Genomic DNA, 19,854 nt, shown 5'->3' on the forward strand with positions numbered 1-19,854 from the left:
GATGAAAAGGGTCCTTATGAAGGGTAAATAGCAATTGGCATATCACGTTGTGGTTTTGCGTAGGTAAGAAACGTTCTTGCTAGAAACCCATAGCAGCCACGTAAAACATGCAAACAACAATTAGAGGACGTCTAACTTGTTTTTGCAGGGTATGCTATGTGATGTGATATGGCCAAAAGGATGTGATGAATGATATATGTGATGTATGAGATTGATCATGTTCTTGTCAAAGGAATCACAACTTACATGTCAATGAGTATGCCGGTGACAAGATGATCATGGAGCCCCAAGATGAAGATCAAAGGAGCTATATGATATTGGCCATATCATGTCACTATTTGATTGCATGTGATGTTTATCATGTTTATACATCTTATTTGCTTAGAACGACGGTAGTAAATAAGATGATCCCTCATTAAAATTTCAAGAAGTGTTCTCCCCTAACTGTGCACCGTTGCTACAGTTCGTCGTTTCGAAGCACCACGTGATGATCGGGTGTGATAGATCCTTACGTTCACATACAACGGGTGTAAGACAGTTTTACACAGCAAATACACTTGGGGTTAACTTGACGAGCCTAGCATGTGCATAGACATGGCCTCGGAACACAGAAGACCGAAAGGTCGAGCATGAGTCGTATGGTAGATACGATCAACATGATGATGTTCACCGACGTTGACTAGTCCGTGTCACGTGATGATCGGACACGGCCTAGTTCACTCGGATCATGTAATCACTTAGATTACTAGAGGGATGTCTATCTAAGTGGGAGTTCATAAGATGAACTTAATTATCCTGAACATAGTCAAAAGGATTTTGCAAATTATGTCGTATCTCACGCCTTAGTTCTACTGTTTAGATATGTTCCTAGAGAAAAATTAGTTGAAAGTTGATAGTAGCAATTATGCGGACTAGGTCCGTAGACTGAGGATTGTCCTCATTGCTTCTTAGAAGGCTTATGTCCTTAATGCACCGCTCAGTGTGCTGAACCTCGAACGTTGTCTGTGGATGTTGCGAACATCTGACATACACGTTTTGATAACTACATGATAGTTCAGTTAAACGGTTTAGAGTTGAGGCACCAAAGACGTTTTTGAAACGTCACGAAACATATGAGATGTTTTGAGGGCTGAAATTGGAATTTCAGGCTCGTGCCCACGTCAAGAGGTATAAGACCTCCGACAATTTTCTTAACCTGCAAACTAAGGAGAAAAGCTCAATTGTTGAGCTTGTGCTCGGATTGTCTGAGTACAACAATCACTTGAATCAAGTGGGAGTTGGTCTTCCAGATGAGATAGTGATGTTTCTCCGAAGTCATTACCACCAAGCTGCTAGAGCTTCGTGATGAACTATAATATATCGGGGACATGTATGATGATCCTTGAGATGTTCGTGATGTTTGACACCACAGAAGTAGAAATCAAGAAGGAGCATCAATTGTTGATGGTTGGTGAAACCACTAGTTTCAAGAAGGGCAAGGGAACAAAGGGATACTTCATAAAACGGCAATTCAGCTGCAGCTCTAGTGAAGAAACCCAAGGTTGAACCCAAACCCGAGACTAAGTGCTTCTGTAATGAAGGGAACAGCCACTGGAGCAGAATTACCCTAGATACTTGGTAGATTAGAAGGCTGGCAAGGTCGATAGAAGTATATTGGATATACATTATGTTAATGTGTACTTTACTAGTACTCCTAGTAGCACCAGGGTATTAGATACCGGTTCAGTTGCTAAGTGTTAGTAACTCGAAATAAAAGCTACGGAATAAACGAAGACTAGCTAAAGGTGAGATGACGATATGTGTTGGAAGTATTTCCAAGGTTAATCAAATATCGTACGCTCCCTCTACCATCGAGATTGGTGTTTGCGTTGAGCATAGACATGATTGGATTATGTCTATCGCAATACGGTTATTCATTTAAAGAGAATAATGGTTACTCTGTTTATTTGAATAATACCTTCAATGGTCTTGCACCTAAAATAAATGGTTTATTGAATCTCGATCGTAGTGATACACATGTTCATGCCAAAAGATAGTAATGATAGTACCACCTACCTGTGGCACTGCCACGTAAGTCATATCGGTATAAAATGCATGAAGAAGCTCCATGTTGATGGATCTTTGGACTCACTCATTTTTGAAAAGTTTGAGGCATGCGAACCATGTCTATTGGTGTATATGCATGAAGAAACTCCATGCAAATGGACCGTTTGGACTCACTTGATTTTGAATCACTTGAGACATGCAAATCATACCACATGGGCAAGATGACTGAAAGCCTCGTTTTCAGTAAAATGGAACAAGAAAGCAACTTGTTGGAAGTAATACATTTTTGATGTGTGCAGTCCAATGAGTGCTGAGGCATGTAGTGGATATCGTTATGTTCTTACTTCACAGATGATTTGAGTAGATGTTGAGTATATTTACTTGATGAATCACGAGTCTGAATTATTGAAAGGTTCAAGTAATTTCAGGGTGAAGTTAAAAGATCGTCGTGACAAGAGGATAAAAGATCTATGATATGATCATAGAGATGAATATCTGAATTACGAATTTGGCACAGAATTAAGACATTGTGGAAATTGTTTCACAACTAATACAGCCTGGAACACCATAGTGTGATGGTGTGTCCGAACATCATAACTGCACCCTATTGGATATGATGCATACGATGATGTCTCTTATCAAATTACCACAGTAGTTTATGGGTTAGGCATTAGAGACAACCACATTCACTTTAAAAGGGGCACCATGAAATGACACCGTATGAACTATGGTTTAGAGAAACCTAAGATGTCATTTCTTAAAAAGGTTTGGGGCTGCGACGCTTATATGGAAAAGTTTCAGGTAGATAAGCTCGAACCCAAAGCGGATAAATGCATCTTCATAGGACAACCCAAAACAGTTGGGTATACCTCCTGTCTCAGATCCGAAAGCAATAAAGGATTGTTTCTAGAATCGGGTCCTTTCTCGAGGAAAAGTTTCTCTCGAAAGAATTGAGTGGGAGGATGGTGGAGACTTGATGAGGTTATTGAACCGTTACTTCAACTAGTGTATAGCAGGGCACAAAGAGTTGTTCCTGTGGCACCTACACCAATTGAAGTGGAAGCTTATGATTTTGATCATGAGACTTCAGATCAAGTCACTACCAAACATCGTAGGATGACAAGGATGCGTACTACTTCAGAGTGGTGCGTAACCCTGTCTTGGAAGTCATGTTGCTAGACAACAATGAACCTACGAGCTATGGAGAAGCGATGGTGGGCCCGGATTTCGATAAATGGCTCGAGGCCATATAATCCGAGAGAGGATCCATATATGAAAACAAAGTGTAGACTTTGGAAGAACTACTTGATGGTCGTAAAGCTGTTGAGTACAGATGGATTTTTAAAGGGAAGACGGACAATGATGGTAAATGTCACCATTAAGAAAGCTCGACTTGTCGTTAAGATGTTTTCCGACAAGTTCAAAGAGTTGACTACGATGAGACTTTCTCACTCGTAGCGATGCTAAGAGTCTGTTGGAATTATATTAGCGATTACTGCATTATTTATGAAATCTTGCAGATAGGATGTCAAAACATAGTTTCCTCGACTATTTTCTGAGGAAAGGTTGTATGTGATACAACCGGAAGGTTTTGTCAATCCTAAAAGATGCTAATAAGTATGCAAAGCTCCAGCAATCCTTCTAAGGACTGGAGTAAGCATCTCGGAGTTGGAATGTATGCTTTGATGAGATGATCAAAGATTTTGGGTGTATACAAAGTTTATGAGAAACTGGTATTTCCAAAGAAGTGAGTGGGAGCACTATAGAATTTCTGATGAATATATGTTGTTGATCGGAAATGACGTAGAATTTCTGGAAAGCATATAGGGTTATTTGGAAAGTGTTTTTCAATGGAAAGCCTGGATTAAGCTACTTGAGCATTGAGCATCAAGATCTATAAGGATAGATCAAAACGCTTAACAGTACTTTCAAATGAGCACATGCCTTGACGTGATCTTGAAGGTGTTCAAGATGGATCAGTCAAAGAAGGAGTTCTTCCCTGAGTTGTAAGGTATGAAGTTAAGACTTAAAGCTCGACCGCGGCAGAATAGAGAGAAAGGACGAAGGTCGTCCCCTATGCTTAAGACATAGGCTCTACAGTATGCTATGCTGTGTACCGCACCTGAAGTGTGCCTTGCCATGAGTCAGTCAAGGGGTACCAGAGTGATTCAAGAATGGATCACAGGACGGCGGTCAAAGTTATCCTTAGTAACTAGTGGACTAAGGAATTTTTCTCGATTATGGAGGTGGTAAAAGAGTTCGTCGTAAAGGGTTACGTCGATGCAAGCTTAACACCTATCCGGATAGCACTGAGTAGAGATACCGGATGCATATAATGGAGCAACAATTTAGAATAGCTCCAAGTAGAACAGTTATTTGGAATAGCTCCAAATAGAGCGTGGTAGCTACATCTAGGAGATTGACATAGAGATTTGTAAAGCACACGCGGATCTGAAAGGTTCGGACCCGTTGACTAAAACCTCTCTCACAAGCAACATGATCAAACCTAAAACACATTGAGTGTTAATCACATAGTGATGTGAGCTAGACTACTGACTCTAGTAAACTCTTGGGTGTTAGTCACATGGCGATGTGACCTGTGAGTGTTAATTACATGGCGATGTGAACTAGATTATTGACTCTAGTGCAAGTGGGAGACTGTTGGAAATATGCCCTAGAGGCAATAATAAATTGGTTATTATTATATTTCCTTGTTCATGATAATCGTTTATTATCCATGCTATAATTGTATTGATAGGAAACTCAGATACATGTGTGGATACATAGACAACACCATGTCCCTAGTGAGCCTCTAGTTGACTAGCTCGTTGATCAATAGATGGTTACGGTTTCCTGACCATGGACATTGGATGTCGTTGATAACGGGATCACATCATTAGGAGAATCATGTGATGGACAAGACCCAATCCTAAGCATAGCACTAGATCGTGTAGTTCATATGCTATAGCTTTTCTAATGTCAAGTATCATTTCCTTAGACCATGAGATTGTGCAACTCCCGGATACCGTAGGAATGCTTTGGGTGTATCAAACGTCACAACGTAACTGGGTGACTATAAAGGTGCATTACAGGTATCTCTGAAAGTGTCTGTTGGGTTGGCACGAATCGAGACTGGGATTTGTCACTCCGTGTAAGCGGAGAGGTATCTCTGGGCCCACTCGGTAGGACATCATCATATGCGCAATGTGACCAAGGAGTTGATCACGGGATGATGTGTTACGGAACGAGTAAAGAGACTTGCCGGTAACGAGATTGAACAAGGTATAGGGATACCGACGATCGAATCTCGGGCAAGTACAATACCGCTAGACAAAGGGAATTGTATACGGGATTGATTAAGTCCTCGACATCGTGGTTCATCCGATGAGATCATCGTGGAACATGTGGGAGCCATCATGGGTATCCAGATCCCGCTGTTGGTTATTGACCGGAGAACGTCTCGGTCATGTCTGCATGTCTCCCGAACCCGTAGGGTCTACACACTTAAGGTTCAGTGACGCTAGGGTTGTAGAGATATTAGTATGCGGTAACCCGAAAGTTGTTCGGAGTCCCGGATGAGATCCCGGACATCACGAGGAGTTCCGGAATGGTCCGGAGGTAAAGAATTATATATAGGAAGTGCTATTTCGGCCATCGGGACAAGTTTCGGGGTCATCGGTATTGTACCGGGACCACCGGAAGGGTCCCGGGGGTCCACCGGGTGGGGCCACCTGCCTCGGGGGGCCACATGGGCTGAAGGGGGTGCGCCTTGGCCTATATGGGCCAAGGGCACCAGCCCCAAGAGGCCCATGCGCCAAGAGAAGAGAAAAAGGGGAGAGTCCTAAAGGGGGAAGGCACCTCCGAGGTGCCTTGGGGAGGATGGACTCCTCCCCACCCTTGGCCGCACCCTTCCTTGGAGGAAGGGGCAAGGGCTGCGCCTCCCCCTCTCCCTTGGCCCTATATATAGTGGGGAAAAAGGAGGAGCAAACCAATCTAAGGCCTGGCGCCTCCCTTCCCCTCCCGTGACACATCTTCCTCCTCCCGCAGCGCTTAGCGAAGCCCTGTTAGAATCCCGCTACTTCCACCACGCCGTCGTGCTGCTGGATCTCCATCAACCTCTCCCTCCTCCTTGCTGGATCAAGGCATGGGAGACGTCTCCCTTCCGTACGTGTGTTGAACGCGGAGGTGCCGTCCGTTCGGCACTAGGATCATCGGTGATTTGAATCACGACGAGTACGACTCCATCAACCCCGTTCTCTTGAACGCTTCCGCTTAGAGATCTACAAGGGTATGTAGATGCACTCTCCCTCCCCTCGTTGCTAGTCTCTCCATAGATAGATCTTGGTGATACGTAGGAAAATTTTGAATTTCTGCTACGTTCCCCAACAGCTAATAGGGCACCATCTAAATCCGTTAAGAGGACACCATATGAACTGTGGTTTAGCAAGAAACCTAAGCTGTCGTTTCTTAAAGTTTGGGGCTATGATGCTTATGTGAAAAAACTTCAACCTGATAAGCTCGAACCCAAATCGGAGAAATGCGTCTTCATAGGATACCCAAAGGAAACTGTTGGGTACACCTTCTGTCACATATCCGAAGGCAAGTTATCTGTTGCTAAGAATGGATCCTTTCTAGAGAAGGAGTTTCTCTCGAAAGAAGTGAGTGGAAGAAAAATAGAACTTGATGAGGTAGTTGTACCTTCTCCCGAATTGGAAAATGGTTCATCACAGAAATCAGTTCTAGTGATGCCTAAACCAATTAGTGATGAAGTTAATGATGATGATCATGAAACTTCAGATCAAGTTAGTACTGAACCTCGTAGGTCAACCAGAGTATGTTACGCACCAGAGTGGTACGGTAATCCTGTTCTGGAAGTCATGTCACTAGACCATGACGAACCTACGAACTATGGGAAAGCGATGATGAGTCCAGATTCCGCAAAATGGCTTGAGACCATGAAATCTGAGATGGGATCCATGTATGAGAACAAAGTATGGACTTTGATTGACTTGCCCGATGATCGGTGAGCCATTGAGAATAAATGGATCTTCAAGAGGAAGACGGACGCTGATAGTAGTGTTACTATCTACAAAGCTCGAATTGTCGTAAAATGTTTTCGACAAGTTCAAGGTGTTGAATACGATGAGATTTTCTCACTCATATCGATGCTTAAAAGTCTGTCCGAATCATGTCAGCAGTTACCGTATTTTATGAAATCTGGCAAATGAATGTCAAAATTGCATTCTTTAATGGATTTCTTAAAAAAGAGTTGTATATGATGCAACCAAAAGGTTTTGTCGATCCTAAAGGTGCTAACAAAGTGAGCAAGCTCCAGCGATCCATCTCTGGACTGGTGCAAGCATCTCGGAGCTGGAATATATGCTTTGATAAAGTGAACAAAGCATATGGTTTTATACAGACTTACGGTAAAGCCTGTATTTATAAGAAAGTGAGTGGGAGCATTACAACATTTCTGATAAGTATATGTGAATGACATATTGTTAATCGGAAATAATGTAGAATTTCCTGAAAAGCATAAAGGAGTGTTTGAAAGAAGTTGAACCTGACATTTTTATTCTTATATAAAAATAGAACAGAGCTCTGTGTTTTCTTCAAAGTGGCGAACAAATCCCCGACCAAGAGAAAAATATAGACCAAGGGTGACGAGAGGTAGTGGCCATTGGCCAAGGTTCCACGTGGCCTAGGTGGGCTCGGACAGGGTGCGTGGAGGCCCTGTGCCCCTCTCTGGTCCATCTTCTAGCTCCAAGCTTCTTTCCACCAAAATAATTTACGGGATTTTCTGGCTATTTTTGGAGTTCCATAAACTGCTTTTTCTACAAGTACATTTTTAGCCTTGTTTTCCCGCCATATGGTAATTCCTGAGAATTCTCCTCTGTGTGTGTTTCATTCAAATTGAAGGGGAAACGACATTAGAATCGAGCAATAATGTGCAAAATATCATTAAGTAAAGAGTAAGTTATAATAAAAATAGAGATGAAAAATGGATGTATCAGTAACCACCCCCCCTGCCCAGATAGTGGTGTATTCAGATCATCCACATTCATATACATTTCAGACACAGCAGACCTTTGCGTCCACATCCCTGTCTGACAATAAACTTCTATTTTACAACCTTGTCTATCGTAGCTGTGGGAACTAGAACGAGCTATTTTATTGTACTCCCTCCGTTCAAATTTGAATTAAAACCACGACGAGTAAATCAGAACGGAGGGAGTATATTGTATGTACCAACAATTTTAGTGTGTTGCACTGAGTCTGAGGTTGAACTATAACAGGAAGACGACACCGTCATTGAGGAATGGGAAGACAAGGAGCGGTTCTGCCCGAAGGCACACACCCTAGTTCGCTGGCGGTGGCAGGGGCATAGGAGGTTCTTCAAGGTCCGGCCGAGGACATGTACGACTGGTTGTAGCGGCAAGTGAGGACACGTTGGGGATACCCGATTCCATGCTGAAGCGACCGCCCCGCCACCATCGGCTAACACCTAGATCTAACTCTAGCGAAGCTTGATGCCGCATCAGAAGGCGTCGAAGATGGCTGGACCACATCAGACCCGCCCTGGCAGAACCAGGAAGTGACCTTATTCTACCCCGTCAGTGACTCCACTGCCTAGCTACGGTCGGCCTGACACCTAGGCCTAATCCTAGGCGAAGCTCAGTATCCATTAGAAGGCGGCAAAGAGGGCTAGACCACCCCAGATCTATTCAAACAAAACGAACCGGCCATATACGACACCGAAACTCCACACGTCCTCCACCAACGCCGAGTCGCATCGCCGGAGCAAGGACATGACAGGGAGACCTCGTTCGATGCCGCCATCAGACACTTACACCTAGCCCTAGCCAAGACCAAGGCAACCCTATCCACACGCCCCGACCGCCTCCCCGGCGCCGAAAAGCACCCGGCGGTGGAGGGGAAACAGGCAGTGCTGTGAACCGCTGTCATTTTTCAGTTTTATCTGTTTGGGCCCTTGCTCATCTACATGAGCAAACCAGCCTACTAATCTTTTTGCACTTTGTCTACATGTATGTGCGGGTGTGGGTGCGGGTGGGTGGGCATCCATGAGGTTCATGTCAGCTTCAAAGCCCATCCCATGCGCCCAATTCAGCTGCCCCCATTGCCTTTTGCGTTTGTCATCTCCCCTGATTATTCCCCCAATACGAGATCCATCTCCACTTTTGCATGGTGGTCTGCCAACCAGCACACATGGCCATGGGATGCTGGCAGAATAGATAGAGAAATTCAGACTCCCCAGGAAAAAAGGACGAGCGAGCAGCAAACCACCCCCGTATTTCCCTCTCCCCCCTTTCCCCTCGGATACCCACCCCCACCCCCGCCCGAGGTCCAGTGGAGCCGCGCACGCACTGAGCCCGCCCGCCCGCCGCGACGAGCCCGACCCCTTCTCCCTCTCCTCCCCGTCGCCGCCGCCCCCTCCCCCCTTCCCCCGCCGGCCCGCTCTCCCTCCTCCGCCGCACCACGTCCCCCGCTGCCGGTTCGACTCGATCCGGCCGGCCCCGACCCGCCGGAGATCGAGGAGGGCTCGCCTGAGGCCCAGCAGGCCCCGCGGCGACCGGGGTCCCCGGCAATTCCGCCGCCAAGGAGGTGCGGAGGCGCATCCCCGCGCCCGCCCGCGCTCCCTCCCTCCCTCCCTCCCGCTCCGCTCCAGGGAAGAAGGGAAAGCGCGCATCTTGGAAGGACGATTTGTCCGTTCGTCGTCGTCCCCCAGCTGGTGCGGTGGGTCGGCTCGCTTGCTCAGCTCACCTCAGCTCACGGGGCCGGATTTGGTCTGGCGGTGCGGGTGCGGTTGGGGTGCGAATTAAAAAAGGGCGAGGAGAGGGGGAGTGGTTAGTTCTTCCCTTGGCCGCTTGCAGCGGGGGCGCTAGCTGCTTCGTTGGCTCGCTCGTGCCATTAAAGGCGTCCCCTTCCTCCCTCCGCCCCCCTCCCTCTCCCCCCGTCCCCCGGTGGTTGGGTTCTCGGAAGATCTGCGGCGGTTCTTGCCAGGGGTTTGGGCAGATTCGGAGGAAGAAGACGGGGGCCGGCTCTGATTCGCCGTGGTATTTATGTGCCATGAGGAAGCTCTTCTTCTCCGAGTTGACCTCCTGCAAGGAGACCAAGCTCCAGTCCGCCACCCACTCATGGCTGCCCATGGACAAAGGGAAGCTCTCCAAGTTCACTGGCCACTCCAGCTCCTCCTCCTCCTCGATGTAAGCCTTCTTGCCTCCCCACCATCCCTAATTTCCTTGCAGCAAGGCAGTACAAGTGCTCTGTTTGCTGCTGAATTGTGTTATAAGTACCTTGGTTAATTATTAGTCTGGTCTTGGGGCGGTGAACATCAAAATTCAGATTTTTTTTAGTGCTGCTAGATGTTTTTTGGTGTGAAGAGCCAGCTGATTCAAGTGTCTTTCCTTGTCTTTGGGATGCAGAGAATCTCTGATGAAAATGCCGGAGCCGCCGGTCCTCCCGCACTTCAAGCCCGCTGACTACGTCGACATACTGGCCCAGATTCACGAGGAGCTGGAGTACTGCCCTCCCGATGAGAAGTCGTGCCTGTACCTGCTCCAGTTCCAGGTTTTCCGCGGGCTGGGTGAGGCCAAGCTGTCGCGAAGGAGCCTCCAGGCTGCCTGGGAGAAGGCGAGCACGATACACGAGAAGCTCATATTTGGGGCATGGCTCAAGTACGAGAAGAGAGGAGAGGAGCCGATATCGGACCTTCTTGGCTCGTGCGGCAAGTGCTCTCAAGAGTTCAAGCTGCTGGATTTCGTCTCGCAGATCTCCGCCGAGTCGCATGGGATAAGCTATGACGATGAATCTGATGAGTTCCAGGGCTCCCCTGTGGTTCATTTCCGGATAAGGGATGACATGATTGCATGCGATAGGCGGAAGCTGGCGGCCTTGTCAACTCCACTGTATGCGATGCTTAACGGTGGGTTTAAGGAGTCGCATCTTGAAGTCATTGACATGTCTCGGAATGGCATCTCGCCTATTGGTATGCGGGCCATCAGTAAATTCAGCCTATCAGGAAGACTACCGTATTTGTCAGCAGAATCTATTTTGGAGATGCTTGATTTTGCTAACAAATTCTGCTGCAAGGGCCTCAAGGATGCTTGCGAGCAAAAACTTGCTTCTTTTGTTTCTTCCAGGCAAGATGCCATAGATTACATGGAGTGTGCTATTGAGCTGGGCTGTTCCATACTTGCCGCGTCATGCTTGCAGGTGCTCCTGAATGAGCTTCCAGAATGCTTGAATGATGAGCAAGTGGTTAGGATATTCTCCTCCGCGAATAAGCAGCAGAGATCCACTATGGCTGGCAATGCATCTTTCTCCCTATATTGCCTTCTTGGTGAAGTCTCCATGAGCATCAGTGCAACATCAGATGTCACTGTAAGCTTCTTGGAGAAGCTGGTTGACTCAGCATCAGATTCTAGACAGAAGCAGTTGGCCTTGCATCAATTGGCTTGCGTGAGGCTGCTAAGGAAAGATCATGCTGAGGCTGAGCGCCTGTTCAATGCCGCCTTTACCGCTGGTCATGTCTACTCGGTAGTGGGCTTGGCTAGATTGGCCTCTCTGAGGAGTAATAAACATTATTCTCTCAACTTGCTTGACTCTGTCATGTCATCTCGGTGGCCTCTTGGGTGGATGTATCAAGAGAGAGCCCTATATCTGGACGGTGACAGCAAGTTGGAGAATCTCAATAAGGCTACTGAACTGGATCCTACCCTTACATACCCCTATATGTTTCGAGCTGCATCATTGATGAAAAGGCAAAGTGTTGAAGCTGCCCTGATGGAGATTAACCGGATCCTGGGGTTCAAGCTGGTCCTGGAATGCTTAGAGCTAAGGTTCTGTTGCTACCTTGCTCTAGAGGACTACAGAGCTGCCTTATGCGATGTACAGGCAATCCTCACGCTTGCTCCAGATTATCGTATGATTGGTGGTCGGGTGGCTGCGAAGCAGCTGCGTACGCTTGTAATGGAGAATGTAGAGCAATGGACGACTGCTGATTGCTGGATGCAGCTTTATGATCGGTGGTCCTCTGTGGATGATATTGGATCCCTCTCGGTCATATATCAAATGCTGGAGTCAGATGCTGCTAAGGGAGTACTGTACTTCAGACAATCTTTGCTGCTTCTCAGGTAACTTAATTAATTTATGTTATTGCACAGAATAATTGATATCTGGCATAATGCAGTTTGTTAGTCTATCAATTATTGGCATTGTAGATGCTACATCACATGGTTTGCATGCCTGGCATGTCTTGGAATGCTAATTCAATAGATGGCTGATCACAGATCAGCATAGTTGCACATGCTTCCTCCATGATCTAATTCTTTGGCAGTATATGTTAGGACTAATGCAATTGTCTTTGTTCTTTTTCCAGATTAAATTGTCCCGAGGCTGCAATGCGCAGCTTGCAGCTTGCTCGTGAGCATGCGGCAAGCCAACATGAACGACTTGTTTACGAAGGATGGATACTGTATGATACTGGCCACTGCGAGGAAGGATTACAGAAAGCGGAAGCATCGATTGCCATACAGAGATCATTTGAGGCCTTCTTTCTAAAAGCTTATGCTTTAGCTGATTCGAGTCTTGAGGCGTCAACCTCAGCAACAGTCGTATCGCTTCTTGAAGATGCATTACGGTGTCCCTCAGATAGACTTAGGAAGGGCCAGGTAAGACTTTCCTACACCTCTTTCTCAGATCTGCCTGGATAAACATTCCATGCATGATAAGGATTTGCTGCCTTGTTTCTCCTGTGACATATTGCTATATAGAGATCCACAGATCTTATACCGTAAATACTTATGTAGCAAAGGAGGGTTTTATCCCAGGCTCGCAAATTACGGAGTGGAACTTTGTTGACTTTTCTACCTATTCCTTTTGTGTAGTATATGCATGTGCATTTCCTCATTTGTTAAATGTATAGGTGACTCTTTATGATTCAGATCAGGTGTTGCTATACATAGCCCTTGTTAGGATGTCATATTCGTTGTTACATTGAGTAATGGGAATGGTGCACTTACCATTAAAAAATGGCTGTCCTGGTGCTCCTAACATGGCAACTCATTAACTGGTCTATTGAGGGTACTCCAAGAGTGATTTGATTTCTTGTCAAATGGATATCTTCTTGTCTAAGTTAGAGCATGCCATACCATCCAGGGTATAGAATGCCATTTTTCCCATATGGAGTGGGTTGTTGGCTTCAGTAGCTGCTCAGATGAATTTCATCATGTTTGCAATCATCTTAGCTACCTGCCTTTGTTCTTTGCTACATGAATTAAGCTACTTAATTGAAAACTTTTTCTTTAGCACAGCTAGATCCAAGTTCGTATATAGATGATTCTGTAACTTTCTAGGCTGAAATGTCCAGACAAGAAGCATCTAACACATATATTTGTTTCACATCTTACAGGCTTTGAATAACCTTGGGAGTGTTTATGTGGATTGCGGGAATCTGGACTTGGCAGCTGAATGCTACATTAACGCTTTAAAGATTGGCCACACGAGAGCTCATCAAGGCCTTGCCAGGGTTCATTTCCTTAGGAATAACAGGACCGGTGCATTCGAGGAAATGACCAAGCTGATAGAGAAGGCCAGGAGCAATGCATCAGCGTACGAGAAGAGGTCTGAGTATTGTGACCGGGATCTAACTAAAGCTGATCTGCAGATGGTCACCAAACTTGACCCCCTCCGGGTCTATCCCTACAGATACCGTGCTGCTGGTAAGCGCTTGTACCTGCCTAGCATATCTAGTTTTAGATCACCAGTATCAAAGAAGGTTGAAACTTTGAATATAAAATTCTGGTCAAAGTAGTTCAATTTGTTATTGGTTGTAGCTCATCTGCGCCCAACTCTCAGAGAGGGTTTGTTGGTACTTTAACAAACCAACTACCCAGTTCCTAACATGGGCTAGTGATAAGTCAATGTTGTTTGCCATATTCTATGCTCAACCTGATCAGTTGGTGCAACAACCATATATTTCATTTAGTTCCTGAATTAGCTCATCTGTTTAAAGTTCTCATGCCCCCTTTATGCTGATGTGAACTCCTGTATGATCTGGTCCTCAGTTCTGATGGACAACCACAAGGAGAAAGATGCCATCTCAGAGCTGACTAAGGCAATTGCCTTTAAGGCGGACCTGAACCTGCTCCATCTGCGTGCGGCCTTCCACGAGCACGTGGGTGACATCTCAGGCGCCCTCCGGGACTGCCGCGCAGCACTTTCCGTGGACCCCAACCACCAGGAAATGCTCGAGCTTCATCATCGGGTGAACAGCCAAGAACCCTGAGCCCGTTGTTGTACATACAGGAGGGGCTCCCATAGCGAAAACCCATACCAGTGTATGTTCTGTACCATACACAGCAAGCAGTAATTTTTAGTTTTGATGGTATCTAGTGCGGCTGTAAGGATTGTGATCATCAAACCGACTAAAATTAAGCCACGTGCTATATGGAAAATATTACATTCCACTTGTGTCACTTGGCTAACACTAACTGGGCAATAGGCTTCAGCATGCAACAATATGCATTGAACCGAAGGCCTGGCTGTTGTGTCCATCAGTTTTTGCACTGCTGTAAAATCCACTTCTTTTGTGTTAGTACTTAGTAGTGAATCTGCTGCAACATGCAGATTGATTTGTCCATTGTGCTACCAGTTTCATGTTTTGTAAACTGCTAAATAACACTATTAGTTGATCCTCAGTCTCCAGATGTAAAGATAGTTAAAGTAGTTGTTTTTGCGTGATTAACCATGGTTAGGGCCTGAAACTTGGATATCATTTCTGATTTCATGGTCGGTAAACTGGTAAAATACACTGCTAATAGTTGTATATGGTTGAAGACTGGAATGATCTGCACGAGATGGTTACCGCTGCATGTTATTCCTCTGATGGACAGGTATAGTTTATTTTCCTTGTTAGTGAACATATGTAGTGACCATGACACTAGATGAACTTATGTTGCATTTCCCTGTTACTTTTGAAGGTTGCAATGGTGGGATCTCACAAGGGAAGCTGCCATTTATTTGATACAACTGGTATGTCACTCTAATCATAGTTAAAAGCACTGTTGATGTTATTTGCAATTGAGTACTACCTCTGTATCAAATATAAGATATTTTTGTAGTTCAAATTGAAGTGCAAAAACATCTTATATTTTGGTAAGGAGGGACTGAGGGAGTAATAGTAAGCTGATATGAAACATTAATATTTAGACATGTAGTGATGTTATCTAGTTTTCGATTTCATTGATGACTGCAAAAGGAAGCTTCAGTACAAAAGTCAAACAGATCTAAGAATCAGGAAAAAGGAAATCTGTCCAGAAGAAGATTACTGGCTTCCATGTACATAATTTTGCAGTGGATGCATTAGGGAACTTAATACTCTGTTAAGAAACACTCATGCTTAGCCTTTTTGAGATCCGGACTCTAAAATTATCTGTTAATGTGATGCCACTAATACCATCTAAGCATCTGTATCTCATTCAGCAGTTTGCTCCAGGAAGCTCCTTGGGAGTCCTGACTACTTCTGCAGAGTCAAGAATCCGTGTTGGTAATGGCGATGAGCTTCTCCACAGATTTAAAGGTAAAATTCCGTTCTCCTTCATTGTAAAATGTCTAGGATATGTTTGCTGATCAAAATACAATTTTATTTTTTGCAAATCTAGAGCACATGAACAATGTTATTCTGTGTAATTCAATCTGTGGTGACCTGTTGCTCGCGCACGCGCATGCTCACGCTCACGCACACGCACACGCACACGCACACACACAGAGGGAGATTTGGGGCACCGCAGGACTTGTGCCTTTTCTCTGTTTCTTTCTTCTCACTAACAAATGAACCGGATACAATGGCTTAAATAGCGAATACAATGGCTTAAATAGCGAAACATGCAATGCCCCAAGCCACACTGGCCTGATCTTAAACTCATGCACACGTTCTCCACTTGTGCAGCATCTCCGCAACGGCTGCACAACGCAGCCAAAACAGCATGCATTTAGCCGGCTGACACTAACAACCTCCATGCAATCTAGCTGACTAACACAGGTATACACGCCACTTGCACGTCCAGGCCGCATTTTCATTGGGCTCGTTCCTGGTTCACTGAAACACGCGCCTACACAAAATGACTCCAAGAGCACTTGCATGGTTGCCCTCGGGTACGAACTTGCGGATGTGCTCACGTTGCTGCCGCCGCACAGGCTTCTTTCTATCTCTGTGCTTCTCCTGCTGCTGATCCGCCTGTGTCATGAAGCAACACATGCAATTTTCCTTGAACCTACTAATGAAATTATATGACAATTAAACTATGCAGTACAATAAAACATAAACTGGACCTATAAAACAAGGATAACTCTAACAGAGCAATGCACTAGTGTTAGTTTGGGTCTTTGCATTCACTTTGTGTTTGATATTTTGAACAGGGGTTCAGCAATACCGGAAGCCAAATCTCAGCATCTGTAGCTCCAGAGGGGAAATCTGTAGTCTGTGTGTGCCTGTGAGGACTCCCATGTGTTAAATGTGTATGTCTGGAACATGGCAACAGTCCCTGTCCAAGCATAAACAGAAGCAGGAGCAGGAGTCCATGATGTAGCTGTTGAACTCGCATGGCCTGGTATCATTTGAGTGCCGTAGCAGCAAACAGCCAGACACAGCGATTCGGACGGTGCAGTGAACTCTGTCCCTGAAGCTCCTGTACAACACGGTGAGCATGAACCGAATGGGACTGCTCACAGATACACCGGGAGCCGAGTTTGCGAAGCTGGTTCAAAGCACAAAACACCAGCTATCATCCAGTTGAAGCAGTGTCCCCATCCTTGCCCGACGAACAACTACCGTCTGCCAAGAGCAGTCGTAGTCATGGCTATCTAGCGCCTGTCTGCGTGGGGTTTGGTATTTGTCACTGCAGGACGAGGAGGAGAAATCAGAGTGTTCCAGAATTTTGGTTTCCCTGTTCGAGTGTAAAGCTAGTGTAAGAGCGGGGGGCTGTTGGTTTCTTTACTGTGTAGATATCTTTTATTTCTTCACCAGTTCACCTAGAATCTCAACTATTTGAAAGTTCTGGGGACTGGTTAGCATGCATGCGTCCACCATTTTTTTCTAGTTTGGTCAAAATTTGTCTTGTTAAAGTATTACTACATAATATTTCATTCAGTTTTTGTGTGCATCATGATGTTTCTTTTCGGACTCTGATAACTGGCGAACATCAGATTTGTTTTTGATGGGTACGTCAGTTTTTCAAGCATGACAAATGAACCTTTTTTAATGGCAATTTCCATGTTCAGTTTTTTTTGCTAGAATTTGCCGTGATTGTTAAAAGAAATTGGCAAAAAAGGTGTGATTTGCCATGCTTAGCCAGTGGACGTCATATTTTTAACATTTCTGTCCTTTTATGTACAGGTAAAATAAGAGAGTACTTGTCAGATTTTTACCTACTTTTATGTTGTTTTCTTCATTTTTTTGGGCTGTATCTTTCGTCGTGTATATACTACTAGTAAAATAAGAGTACTTGTTAGATTTTTATGTAGTATACAGTTTTTATTGGGTTTTGTCATGTTTGAGGATGTATCTTGATGTTTCGTCGTATATCAGCAAAATTGGGACGCATGAATCACTAAACACATTCAACGGTGGATCGAGGCATGGTATGTAGCTTGCGTGGTAGAAAAATGACCGTTGAAAGTCTCTATTTTGAGATCACTCTGTTGAAAGTTCTCTCTGTTTTGGTGCCTTGAGAGTAACATTACAGAATACTAGATAGCTTGTGCAAGTTCATGATCAAAATAACATTACGTAGTTCCCCACTATTTTTTCTTGCCAGTGACCAATGATTGAGCAACCACACCGTATAACCATTTATTATTGTGAATATATACTGTATAATATTATATCACTGCACGGACCAAGTTACGTCCTCCTCCCTGCTGCTACACGACTGATGATGGTCCATTGGTTCAAACAACAATCGCCACACCATTCATTTATACCTAAGCATGAGAAGAAAGAAACACAGTGAAGATCCATGGAGCTGCATGAGTACATTAATTCCTAGCAGAGGAGACAGACACACTGCAAACTGGTGAAGGTAAGCAACAACTAGCTGATCGATCGAGGCTGCGATGATAAAACAGGAGCCTCGAACGCGCCGGCGACTGTCACGACGACGCCGATCATCAGTTGCCGGCCGCCGGGGGTGGTGGCGGTGGCCAGGTGAGCTCGAGGCCACCGAAGTCCTCCCATGCGCCGGTGGGGGCGAGCGCGCCGTCGCAGGCAGCCCACGGCGCGAGACTGTCGTAAAGGTTGTCTGTGACTGACGATGCCGTCCACGGGAACCCGCCGAGCCCGAGGTCGAACTGCGGCAGGAAGACGGGGCCGCCGTCGGTGAGGAACGGGAAGACAGGGAGCTGGGGGAGCGTGTCCGGCAGGTCTGGCTGCGGCGGTGGCGTCGAGTCGGAGGAGGGCGTGTGGGGCTCGGCGGAGGACCTGCGGCGCTTGCTGCTGCTGCCGGAGCCGCGGCGGCAGGCGCCACCGACGGGGACCTTGCGCAGCGTGCCGCCTTGCGTCCAGTAGCGGCGGCAGGTGCGGCAGTAGTGGCGCGGCTGCGCCGTGCTGTAGTTGTTGTAGTAGCAGAACTTGGTGTCGGTGGAGCTGCACCGCGGGCACTCCAGCTTCTGCTGCTGCTGGCTCTCGCCGTTCTTCTTGGTCACCGCGCTCTCCTGATCACCACAGTTCACCGGACGCGCGCGTCAGTACGTACGTACGTGCGCCGCTTGCCGGAGAAGAGAGAGATAGAGTGAGCACCGAGCAGAGCAGAGACTGACCTGCGCGAGTGGCTGCTCTTGCTCAGCAGCGTCGGGGGCGGCGAAAGGGCGCTTGGCGCCGGCGGCGGGCAGGAGCGAGGCGGAAGCTGGAGCCATCGTTTGCCGTGCGGGCAGAGCAGCGCATGCCGTGTCCGACCCGGCCGGCTTAAAACGAGCTGCGGGCGGGCGCGCGTGGTGATCACCAGCTAGCTAGCTCTACCAGTAGCTAGGCAATTAGCTAGGAGAGGTAGGAGACGTAGCGGTCAGTGTGAGCTGGACCGATGGGCGGCAAGCGGCGGCGGCAATCAGATGATGGATCGGGCGACGGGAGCGGTTGGTCGTGGCCTACTAGTGGTAACCTATGCGAGGCCGTGTGCCCATGGGGTGTCCTATATATAGAAGCCGGCGCGGCGGCGGGTCCCGCGGTGACGCGGCATGGACGAACGGCCGGAGAACTAAGTTGCCGCTGGTACCAGCCCAGTCCACTCCAGACAAGCATGCACGCGCGGCACTGTGCTAAGATACTGTGATCGACGTTGTACGTGATCGGCGAGTGGGCATCGTCGCAGCGGCATCTGGCGTCGCCGCCGGTCGGACGAGCCGTGACGGCGACTCAAGCATCCAGTGTGTTGTGCGTGCGTGACAACGTCGGCCGACGGGGCGGATCGGCGTTAATGGGGACGGACGCGAGCTGGCGGGCGAGCGCACGTCGTCGTGTGCTGGTCGCGTCGGGGTGACGCGGCGCGGGGCCCGGCGGAGGTTGGCGAGCTAGGCGAGGGGGCGTGTCATCTCGGGGGAGAGAGGACAATGGGGACATGGTCGGTGCGGCTTTTTCTTCGCGGCGGGGCCACCCGCACCATGCGACGGCTACGGCGCTGTCACAGTCGTGGGTTTTGTTTGTCCCGGGTGGACAAATTCACTGTTTTCATCCTTTTTCTTAACTTAAGCACGATCTGACCCTTTTCTACTGTTATTGTCTTTGGCGGTAGGGTA

General features: G+C 46.8%; 2 protein-coding genes and 1 long non-coding RNA gene across 3 annotated transcripts; 2 read left to right on the plus strand and 1 right to left on the minus strand.

Moving 5' to 3' along the window:
• Positions 1–9,449: 9,449 nt before the first annotated feature.
• Positions 9,450–14,532, plus strand: EOL1 (ETO1-like 1). The gene is made up of 5 exons (XM_048703915.2): positions 9,450–10,271; positions 10,491–12,200; positions 12,446–12,737; positions 13,478–13,787; positions 14,133–14,532. The coding sequence occupies exons 1-5, from the start codon at positions 10,135–10,137 to the stop codon at positions 14,351–14,353; spliced, it is 2,670 nt and encodes an 889-aa protein (XP_048559872.1). The 5' UTR covers positions 9,450–10,134; the 3' UTR covers positions 14,354–14,532.
• On the plus strand, positions 14,377–17,231 carry LOC147987651 (uncharacterized). Its single transcript, XR_015617702.1, has 5 exons — positions 14,377–14,405; positions 14,905–14,960; positions 15,048–15,099; positions 15,563–15,646; positions 16,486–17,231. It is a non-coding gene; the product is annotated as an uncharacterized LOC147987651 (long non-coding RNA).
• A 779-nt stretch (positions 17,232–18,010) lies between these two features.
• Positions 18,011–19,241, minus strand: LOC125540310 (uncharacterized). The gene is made up of 2 exons (XM_048703916.2): positions 18,883–19,241; positions 18,011–18,777 (listed from the first exon to the last, which is right to left on the minus strand). Exons 1-2 carry the CDS (start codon positions 18,976–18,978, stop codon positions 18,235–18,237), a joined length of 639 nt encoding a protein of 212 aa, XP_048559873.1. The 5' UTR covers positions 18,979–19,241; the 3' UTR covers positions 18,011–18,234.
• Positions 19,242–19,854: the final 613 nt, after the last annotated feature.

The sequence above is a fragment of the Triticum urartu genome, chromosome 2A (genome assembly GCF_056163025.1).
Source record: "Triticum urartu cultivar PI428250 chromosome 2A, HENAU_Tu73, whole genome shotgun sequence".
NCBI lineage: Eukaryota > Viridiplantae > Streptophyta > Magnoliopsida > Poales > Poaceae > Triticum > Triticum urartu.

Excerpts from the sequence above, each read along its gene's own strand:
- LOC125540310 (XM_048703916.2), bottom strand. The coding sequence starts at position 18,978 with ATGGCTCCAGCTTCCGCCTCGCTCCTGCCCGCCGCCGGCGCCAAGCGC. Across the intron at positions 18,778-18,882 it reads AAGAGCAGCCACTCGCGCAG|GAGAGCGCGGTGACCAAGAA; the intron begins GTCAGTCTCTGC and ends TGTGGTGATCAG.
- EOL1 (XM_048703915.2), top strand. The coding sequence starts at position 10,135 with ATGAGGAAGCTCTTCTTCTCCGAGTTGACCTCCTGCAAGGAGACCAAG. Across the intron at positions 12,201-12,445 it reads CAATCTTTGCTGCTTCTCAG|ATTAAATTGTCCCGAGGCTG; the intron begins GTAACTTAATTA and ends TTCTTTTTCCAG. Across the intron at positions 13,788-14,132 it reads CTACAGATACCGTGCTGCTG|TTCTGATGGACAACCACAAG; the intron begins GTAAGCGCTTGT and ends TCTGGTCCTCAG.